General features: G+C 40.5%; 2 protein-coding genes across 2 annotated transcripts; one reads left to right on the top strand and one right to left on the bottom strand.

The window, feature by feature from the left end:
* Positions 1-483: 483 nt before the first annotated feature.
* On the top strand, positions 484-1458 carry OR10A4 (olfactory receptor family 10 subfamily A member 4; the record flags this gene model as incomplete). The annotated part of the gene is made up of 1 exon (XM_079105741.1): positions 484-1458. The coding sequence occupies one exon, from the start codon at positions 484-486 to the stop codon at positions 1456-1458; it is 975 nt and encodes a 324-aa protein (XP_078961867.1).
* Positions 1459-7796: 6338 nt separating this feature from the next.
* OR2D2 (olfactory receptor family 2 subfamily D member 2) lies at positions 7797-8744 on the bottom strand (the record flags this gene model as incomplete). The annotated part of the gene is made up of 1 exon (XM_079101756.1): positions 7797-8744. The coding sequence occupies one exon, from the start codon at positions 8742-8744 to the stop codon at positions 7797-7799; it is 948 nt and encodes a 315-aa protein (XP_078957882.1).
* Positions 8745-10847: the final 2103 nt, after the last annotated feature.

Here is a 10847-nt window from a genome sequence, read left to right as displayed (position 1 = left end):
TTTTCTCCTCCCACCCTTTTGTTTTGCAGAAAACATGTCCTGACTCATCTCACCACCTTTCATTATGCATCAGGGGGCCTGGGGATATAGCTCAGTTAGTAGAGTGCTTGCCTTGCAAGCACATGGCCTTGGGTTCAGGAATCCTTTCTCCAGAAACACTTGACTGGGCTTTCTTAACTCCACTGACTGTTAAAGAGAGAAACATGAAGCTGTGACTGGCCATTCTCCATTAAAAAAAAAAAAAAAAAAGGTCAGAATGTGTAGCTATGCATTGCGCATCTCAGTTAAGTCTTAAAAAAAATGGAATTCTACCCAAAATGTGTAATTCCAATGGTCAAATTTTCTTTTTTATGTGTTGAAGAGGACAGATATTTTATCTTCAACAACCATAACAAGAAAGAGAACGAGGACACAGAAGCTTCCCTTTCTTATAGTATACAGGGGTATAAATAACATGGAGATTTCTTCCTCTCTAGAGTTTAAATGCCCAATGAAATCTTGGGCAGAAGAATGATGTGGGGAAACTGGACAATTGTTAGTGAGTTTGTTCTTGTGAGCTTCTCAACCCTGTCCTCTGAGCTACAGGCTCTACTGTTTCTCCTGTTTTTGACCATTTATTTGATTACCCTAATGGGCAATATCCTCATAATCCTAGTCACTACAGCTGACTCTGCCCTGCAAAGTCCTATGTACTTCTTCCTCAGAAACTTATCCTTCCTGGAGATAGGTTTCAATTTGGTCATTGTGCCCAAGATGCTGGGGACCCTGATCATCCAAGACACAACCATCTCCTTCCTCGGTTGTGCTACTCAGATGTATTTCTTCTTCTTCTTTGGGGCTGCTGAGTGTTGCCTCCTGGCCACAATGGCATATGATCGTTATGTGGCCATCTGTGATCCCTTGCGTTACCCAATCATCATGGGCCGGAGGTCCTGTGCCCAGCTGGCAGCTGCCTCTTGGTTCTCAGGGTTTCCAGTGGCCACTGTGCAAACCACATGGATTTTTAGTTTCCCCTTTTGTGGTCCCAACAGAGTAAACCACTTCTTCTGTGACAGTCCTCCTGTCATTGCACTGGTCTGTGCTGATACCTCTCTGTTTGAATTGGAAGCCTTGACAGCCACTGTCCTATTCATCCTCTTCCCTTTTTTGCTGATCCTGGGGTCCTATGTACGCATCCTATCCACTATCTTCAGGATGCCCTCAGCCGAGGGGAAACGCAAGGCCTTCTCCACCTGCTCCTCCCACCTCCTGGTTGTCTCCCTCTTCTACAGCACTGCGATCCTCACATACTTCCGACCCCGATCTAACACCTCTCCTGAGAACAAGAAGCTGCTGTCACTCTCCTACACAGTGGTGACTCCCATGTTGAACCCCATCATCTACAGCTTAAGGAATAATGAAGTGAAGGCTGCACTGAGGCGGGTTGTTCGCAGGACCCTGGGCCCTCAGAAATTATGACTGACACCTGGAAACTAAAGGGGTAGCATGTGGGGACAAAGGAAATGGAAGTGAATTCTCCAAGTGGGTTTTGGTCTCTACTCTTCCCAGGAGATACAGTGTGCCCACTGGGATCTGGACTTTTGACTAGATTCCATTTTGAATGAAGGAACGTGAGCAATGAAATCAGTAGAGCAGGTCAGTATGCTGTGAAACTATATGGTATAGCAGACTCTTCATAAATGAAGATCCTCTGAAAGTTGAAATTTTTATTACAGCCCACCATTTTTTTCTGTTTTAACATTCTTTCTGCATTTCATTTTGGGATCTTGTACTTTACTTTTCTTATGTTTATCCAACAACCCTACCTGCATATTTCCAGGATGTTTTTATTTATAAGGTAATGAAAGTAATTATACTGATAATAAATAACTGAATTTTTCATTCTTTCACTCATTTTTTTTCAACAAATTTTGATTTTGCACCTAAAATCTCAAAAAAATTTTATTCAGCACTTTGTACATGTCAGACCCTGTTTAGGCACAGTAGTGAACAAAACAGAAAACATTCTTGCCTCATGGAATCTATATTCTAGTGAGAAAGAGAGACAATGAAAAGGATAGTTAAAATGCCCAGGGTTTAGAATGTACACATTTAGATAGCTAGCACCTGTGGAGTTGTGCCTCTGCTACGGTGGTCCATGCCTTATGTGGAGAAAGATTCCACACTGACTACTGCCTAAGTCTCATATGAGCCATGTGGGACATGAAAGTTGCTTGTCATACAGGGTAAAGAACTCCCCAGAGATAAGTAGAGAGATTATGGGAACATGCTGTAAGTAACTCAGATGATTCTTTGCTTACTCAACTTTTTTCTATAATCTTAATATGACTGGATGAAATCAATTGTCCTTTTCAAGCTGGCTTCTTATTTGGTCAACATAGCAGACTATAGTTTTTCCTAGTGAACTAGTATGACTCTGGAGCCTCAGCAAACAACAGCCTTGAGGGCCAGGCAATATATCTGTGTGCAAACATATTCCTAATATTTCATTGATAACCATAGGGTTAAACAGTATTTGCTTCACAAGACTGTCCCCTCCACAAACCCTGTAAATAACCTTACCTTTGTGTGCCATCAAGGAACCAGGTTATTTCATTCCCCATACAAGGTGTCCTTTAGCTCTCTTGTAGCAAGGGTTCCCAAATGACAAACTTAACAGCATGATAACAAAGCATTTATTATAGCATGCAATGTGTTATATTAAATTTACATAATGATACACATATAAACACATACTATTTATATTACATTGTAATTTAACAAGAAGAATGTCAAAACAAATCCTACTGATAGCTTCTATGGTCTGATTTGGACTAGATTGCACCAATGTTCAGGTCAATGTTGAGACAGCAAAGGTGCTCAATGAGCAACTCTGGACTTGGAGTTACACCCAAAAGTTATTCCATTTTGTGTAAAATTCTCAGTACCAGACGATCAAAATTTTATCACAAAGGTAAATCTTCCGAGAGACAAATGATTGGACTGGTGACAAATTAGGGATCAAAGGCAAACAAAGTTCTGGATATATGGCTCAAGAAGGGGTTCCTATAACCAGGGCCTCAGCATCAGGTGTGGCAAATGTTTTTGTAAATCCCTTTAAGGTATTACCAGACTTCCTGTTATGGTTTAGTTGTGGTGTCCCCCAAAAGCTCATGTGTGAGACAATGCAAGAAGATTTGGAGAAGAAATGATTGGATTATATCCCTAACCAAATCAGTGAATTGATCCCTGATGGGATTAACTGAGTGGTAATTGAAGTGGTGGGGTATGGCTGGAGGAGGCGGGAATTGGGGCGTGGCTTTGGGGTATGTATTTTGAATCTGGAGAGTGGAGTCTCTCTCTGCTTCCTGATAATGTGAGCTGCTTCCCTCTGCCACACTCCCCCACCATGATGTTCAGCCTCACTTTGAGCCTCAAGGAATGGAGCCAGTCCTCAGTGGACTAAGACCTCTGATACTGTGAGCTCCCAAATAAATTTTTCTCCTTTAAAATTGTTCTGATCAGATCTTCTAGTCACAGCAGCACAATATCTAACTAAAACACTTCCTACCCAGGTTGCCTTCTCTGGATTTAGAGTCTTTCAAGTTTTCCTAAACCAATAAACGAAAGAGTACTGAGAAGAAAATAAGGTGGGAAGACATCTGAAAAATGTAGACTATAATTCTAAAAACTATAAAGAACAATGATGACTGCCTCTCATACCTACTTCACACAATTTCCCAATAGAAAGCTTCCCAATAGAAACAGAGACACTGCCCTAAAGACTTCAGGAGCAAATATATGTCCTGAAATTCCATCCACCTGACCTTGGAATCAAAAGGTCTCATCCCAATAAAACTTGAACATCAAAACCTGTACCTTGCCAGAAGACGCTCAAAAATTTTAAAATGAAGATCAGTGTATGCCAAATAAACTTCATTCACCATCGCCACCACTGAAACCTCAGCACATATATCTACTATGTTCATACACGATGAGACATAATTTACTGTGGTTTTATCTTAATAAGAGAAAAGTGGTCCATGAAAATTCCACACAAAAAATTAAGATGGTATTTTACCGGAGAAACTGGATGCAGGGGAGGGAGCATTTCTGTGTCAGTGATGTTACTCATCAGTGATGTTGATCATCAGTTTCAAAGAGCCAGAGAGAAAGCAGATTTTCTTGAGGTTATGTGAAGCCTTGTTTTTTTTTATCATTTTTTTTTTATTTTTACAGACTGCATTTTGATTCATTGTACACAAATGGGGTGCATCTTTTCATTTCTATGGTTGTGCACAATGTAGATTCATACCATTCATGTAATCATACACGTACAAAGGTTTTTTGAGGTTGTTGTGAAGGCCTGGGGCGGTGACTCTTTGAATTGGGAGATTCTAAACAACTTGAGACCAAATGAAGGCCCGGCTTTTTTAGGAGTCCGCTGGTGGTGGTGCTTTCATCCAAGAACTTGCTCTCCCTCTCACTCACCTGGACTCGCTGTTGCCGAAGAGAGTGGTGGTAAAATTGTTCTGCTGATTCTCACTGGCATCCACCATTGGTGGGTGGTGCGGAACTGAGACTCTCACTATGTTGCTGACTACTTAGGCGTAGGACCAGGCCACTGCACGGGTGCATGTCCCCAAGCTTCTCCGGACCCTCTCCTGGCCTTCTTCAGGGTCTCTAGGTAGGAAATCTCTGAAGACTTCCACCGCAGGGAATTGGCTGGCTTGTGAGGAGGTTTGGCCACCACTGCCTCCAGTCAGTGGCCCTGGGCTTTGTTTCCGGTCCTGTGACTACCGCCACCCGGAGGCCAGCCTGGAAGACCCTCTTCGGCCACTCACCCCCTGAGCCCTGCTTTTCCTCCGGGTGGAGGAGGCTTTCTTGAGTTTCTCATGTGTATCCAAGCCATCAGAGAAGTGATACTTCTTACTCCCTGCCTAGGTTTTCTCACTCACTATAGAAAGCCCTTTTATGGAGTTCAGATTGACAGTGATTTCTGGGTTTGGTCCTTATAGGGTGTTTTTTTGTTTGTTTTTGTTTTTGTTTTTTGAGAATGTTCAGAATGTAGCAAAATGTAGCCATCTTTTTAAATCAGCTTTTTCAGCTGCTGTGACTAAAAGATCTAACCAGAACAATTTTAAAGGAGAAAAAGTTTATTTGAGGGCTCACGGTTTCAGAGATCTTAGTCCATAGAAGACTGGCTCCAATGCCTTGGGGCCCAAGGTGAGGCAGAACATCATGGTGTGCTAGACTGTGGCAGAGGGAAGAGCTCACATCATCAGGAAGAGTTGAGAGAGACTCCACTCACCAGATACAAGTATATACCCAAAGCCACCCCCAATTCCCACCTCCTCCAGCCACACCCTACCACTTCAGTTATCACTGTTAAACCCAGACTGGGGATTAAATCGCTGATTGGGTTAAGATTCTTACAACCGAATCATTTGTCCTCTGAACCTTCTTGCATTGTCCCATGCATGAGTTTTGGGGGACACCTCACATCCAAACCATAACACCCCCTTGTTCTTACTGGATAAAGGTTGGAAATTGGTTGGCGAATGCCTGCAATCCCAGTGACTTGGAAGGTTGAGGCAGGAGGATCCCCAATTTCAAAAGCTAGCTTCAACCACTTTGCCAGGTCCTAAGCAAAGTTTAATTGCTCCTGTCTCTAAATAAAATATTAAAAATGGCTAGAGATGTGGCTCAGTAGTTAAGTGCCCCTGGATTCAATCACCAATACCAAAAAGCAACAACTACAAGAGAGAGAGAGACAGAGAGACAGAGAGAATGGGAAGCAGGACACACAGACTGCAGGAACTGTCTGTTTTGGTGACATCTTATTCAGATCTAAAACAAATGTCACTGGCATGGTTCTCAAGCCCCTCCCCTTCTCTCAGTGGATTGCCTGTAAGGAAAGGGATCCTGAAACCCCAGCACTCAGATGGCGAAAGAGGTTGAAGTACTTTCTTAGAACCTTTAAGTAGTGGCCAAAATATGGACCTGTTTATACAATTGCCAGAATGTAAAGGTTTTACAAACTTAGGGATTCAGTTGGAGTAGCTCCTTAGATGATAAACTAAGTAACTACTGAGAAGTTACTCTACACTCTTGCACTTGACTGATTAAGAATTATTAGTATCCAAAAAAGAAATACGTTTACCATGCTCCTGAAGCACTCAGTCCTTATGAATTGGAAACAGAGAATGCTCACTAGTATTGGGATACTTATATTACTGAACTCATGGGCAGACAATGATAAAGTCACTATATTGCCTGCATTTGACTGATCCTATCTCTAAGTACAAATTGGGTGGCTGAAATACATTAGCTATAAAGACGATTGGTTTTCAGTCTAAGGCAGAAAAATTAAGAATCCATGAAAGGGTGGATTTCAAAAGTTACAATTATCAATTCAGTTCTCATGAGTGACCATAGGAAACATAACACTATGTTTCCTGCTAATTATTAGCTTTTTTCCCCATCCTTTATCTTCCCAGTTTCCTTGCATAAGCAATCATGGTGGAAGTGATTCCTTTAGGTACCGAGTAGGAGTGTGACCTACTTGACATTACACTGCTGTGATAAAGTTATCAGTGGAATTTTGAATGTTCCCTGCATTGGGAAAATGGATTAATCACTGGGAAAAGAACAAGTGGAAAAGAAGTTTACTTCACCTTCTTTACATGCTTTCAGATGCATCCTCTGTACTTTCTCACCTTGCCATATGCTTCAGAACATTTGCTATCACTTATGGATTGTTCCTCTGTTCTCTGACTTCTAATTATAATACAATAGCAGAGGATCAAAAGGTATATGGGAAATGAGCTTAAAATGTTTCTTTCCATGGCTTGCTCAACTCTGTATCACATAGCCCACAGCTCCTGCCTGGTACACTCTACATATAGCTACCCTTTCTGGGTCTTAATACCCTCCTCTTTGTTCTTTAGGATTAGGAGTGCTTATACCTCCTCAGACTTGCTAGCCCTGAAATATGTCATTATTGATTGTTGGGTTCCAAAACTCTGTAGTCACCTGTATGAAAGTGTATCCTCGTAGATCTTATCTTCACGTCTCTAAAAAAAAAAAAAAAAAAAAAAAAAAAAAATTGTAAAAGGGACAGCAGAGCTTATATATTCTGCTTCCTTGTACCCATGATTTTCATTATTGACCTCAAGCATGCATACAGATGCACATACACACGCACACACACAGAGCACCTACCTCATGGTAAGTCATTAAGTAATCTTTGTTAAATTTTTATTATTTTATGTTATAAAAAATTCAAAACTACCAAATGATAGATCCAGAATAGACAGTATGTATCCTGCTTAAAAAGATTTTACAAGGTCACCAGGTGTGGTGGCACATGCCTGTAATCCCAGCACCTCAGGAGGCTGAGGCAGGAGTATTGCTTAGGGCCTCATCAGCTTAACAAGGCCCTAAGCAACTTAGTGAAAACCTGTCTCAAAATAAAAAATAAAAAGGATTGGGGATGTGGCTCAGTGGTAAAGTGCACCTGGATTCAACCCCTGGTATATTAAAAAAAAAAAAAAAAAGATTTCACAAGGTTTATGAAATATTACTTTTTCATAGGGAATTCCTTTTAGGTGGCAAAGGATGAACCACAAGGAATTATATCCTGCATCCTATTGATCATGAATTATTATTCTTCTCTTTCTATAAAAGAAGTGCTACATAAATGATAGTGAGTCTGTTGTCAAGGCCCAAGAATGAGAATTTTGCCATATTTAGAGTCACAAGGAAGAGGACTACCTAGCAAGTCTTACATGTAGGAGGTCAAAGTGGTCTCTGGGTCAGTAGGTGATTCCAAGGTGGCGCCAGAAATTCCTTGTGGCTACTTTCCACAGAGCTCCCTTCACATCCTTGTTTCTCAGACTGTAGATGAGGGGATTAAGCATGGGGGTCACCATTGCATAGAAAACAGACACTAGCTTCTCCTGCTCTTTGGAAGACTTTGGTGTCATGTAGGTGACAATTGCTGACCCATAAAAAAGGGTGACCACCATGAGGTGGGAGCCACAGGTAGAAAATGCCTTGAGCCTCCCTGCATCTGACTTCATCTTGACCACAGTCACAATGATACGGCTGTAGGAGACAAGGACCAGGGAAACAGGTATGAGGAGAATACCAACCCCCATGAGGAAAATGGCCATCTCTGAAATGCGAGTGTCTGTAGATGCCAGGCTCAACAGTGCAGGGGCCTCACAGAAAAAATGAGAAATACTGTTGCCACCTTGGTAAGGTAGACTTAGTGTGAAAGTAGTGTCCACCACAGACACTAAAACGCCACTGGTCCATGATCCTGCAGCCAGTTGGACACATACCCTCCAGGTCATGATGCTAGGGTAATGCAAAGGGTTACAGATGGCCACATACCGATCATAAGACATCACTGCCAGAAGGGCACACTGTGTGCACCCAAAAATGAGGAAGAGCAGAAGCTGAGCTGCACAACGTGTGAATGAAATGGCCTTCTTTCTAGAAAGCAGGTGGACTAGGGCCTGAGGAACTATGTTGGTAGAGAAACATAGGTCAGCCAGTGATAGGTTGCAGAGGAAAAAGTACATGGGTGTGTGAAGCTGGGAGTCAACCTGAACGAGGAATATGAGAAGCAGATTTCCAAGTACAGTGACCAAATAGACACCCAGGAATAAGATGAAGAGCAGCTGCTGGATGAGGGGGTCATCAGAGAGTCCCAGAAGGAGAAATTCTGTCACTTGTGTATGATTTGTTTGCCTCATAGTCTATCTCCCTTTCCAGCAAGAAGTCAGTTGTGCATATCCAGAAATGACCCCAATCACAATGAGCCTTTTCAAAAACCCCCTTTACAAGACCTTTAGATGATGATCATTCTACTTCAGTTTGAACAGTTTCGGTGTTTTGGAATAATACTCCATAAGATAGTGCTTTCATTTTTTTTGTTTTCAATTGGCAAGTGTAGAGTAGATCAAAAGAATCATCTTTCATATTCTACATATCACACTTTTAATAATGAATACAGATTGGATTCATCTGTGAAGTTCAGCCATGTAATTTCCACATCTATGCCATTTTCATCTCTGTGTCTTTTAGAAGACATGACATAGCACTTCATTCAGTAAGTGAATTCCCTGTGGCTAATGCTTCTTTTATCACATTTCCTCCATCACATGATTGTGGGTTGTTTTTTTTTTAATATTTTGAACATGCAACTGATCCAGTTGACTCTTTCCTGAAAGGACAATCAAGAAGGTGTAATAATTCAAAAAGAGCCAAAATACCTTATAGAATTTATATGTGTCCTAGGGAAAAATAACCTGCCTTGAAGGATCTGGGGACAACTCTAAACATCCCTTGGCAATTTTATCTCAGCCTCCTCTGAGCTCTGCAATATATATCTCAACTGTGAATGAGCTTCCAGAATGGAAGACACTGTTGACTGGCTTCCTGCTTGACTCAAACAGCACTACTCCACCACCTCTGGCTCATCCCTCTCACTGCCTGACTTTATCAATTGCCTAACTCTCCCAAATTAAAAACTCCTTGGAAAATTGTCTATGCCATTTTCATCTCTGAGTCCTTTAGAAGGTGTGAAATAACACTTAATTCAGTCAATGATTATTAATTAAATGTGGTAAAAATAATTTGATTGCATAATTAAGCAGAATTGTTTAGAAGTCCTGACAATTTCCCTGGAAAGACTTGAAAGATTTTGAGAGTGATAATAAAATTTAATGGAGCTGTTCTAAAAAGAAGAGAAATTTAAGTGTGAAATTTAAGGTATTATGCAAAGGTTGAGCTAGTAATTCTCCACATGGTAGAAGTATCTCAAAATAAGTTTTTAAAATACATTAAAATGAATGTATAAGTGATTACTGAGGAAACCAGTAATATCAAAATACAGTTACTGAGGAAAAAAACGTGTATAAAGCCATAAATGTGTTTTATTAACACACAATAATAGAGACAGTATGTGTCTTTAGTAACACATTAAATTTCTTAAATGTGGTGCTGGATCTCATAACCACCTTCATTTCAAAATAATTATGATCTTAAATATTTGGAGATATCTTCAACAACTGAAAATACTTCGGTTGCTGATAAAGTCATAGATATTTCTAAGACTAGTATGGCTTGGTTACCTGTATTTAAACCAGAAGAAAATACCAAATTTCAGTTAGAAGAAAGTAAAAATATAGAAATAGCATTTCACATCCAAATTGAAGGATACCCTCAATTTCATTTTAAGAACTGCTAAGGTACAGGAATTGTCTTCAAGAAATTAAAAAGGCAAAACTACACCCAATGTAATCTAGTAACAGAGTCTTAGCATCTGGAAGGGTTTGTAAGTCAAAGTGGTGACAGACTTCAACTCATAATTGATCTTAAGATTGAAGTTGGGATGTGGCATCCTAAGAAGTATTCCATTTCACTTCTGTTTAACTATGTGGTGTTTATGCTACTTATTCACTTTGTAGGTAAAAACTTTTAAGCACATAACTTACTCTAAACCTTGCATCATCTATGTGACAAAAGCCTAATTTACAGCCCCTTCACCCTTATCCATTGGTGACTAGACTTGGATTTCCCTCTTCTCACTCCCTGGAATCTCTCCCACAATTTCTTTCCCCACTCTCCATTCTAACCTCCAATACACAAACACAGACACACACAAATATGCACTCACACCTAGTCTATATTAGGTACATAAGTATGCCTACAAGATCATGTACTTACCTCCACAGTAGATCTTAAGAAACTATATTGAAAATATTTGGATTACTCTGTGACCATTCATATTCAGGGACAGGGACCACATCTGAATCATCTATATTCACAGCAAATAAGATTAATGGTAGTACATG

The sequence above is a fragment of the Sciurus vulgaris genome (assembly GCF_902686455.1).
Source record: "Sciurus vulgaris genome assembly, chromosome: 11".
In the NCBI taxonomy this organism is placed as follows: domain Eukaryota; kingdom Metazoa; phylum Chordata; class Mammalia; order Rodentia; family Sciuridae; genus Sciurus; species Sciurus vulgaris.
This window is presented reverse-complemented; position numbering and strand designations above follow the sequence as displayed.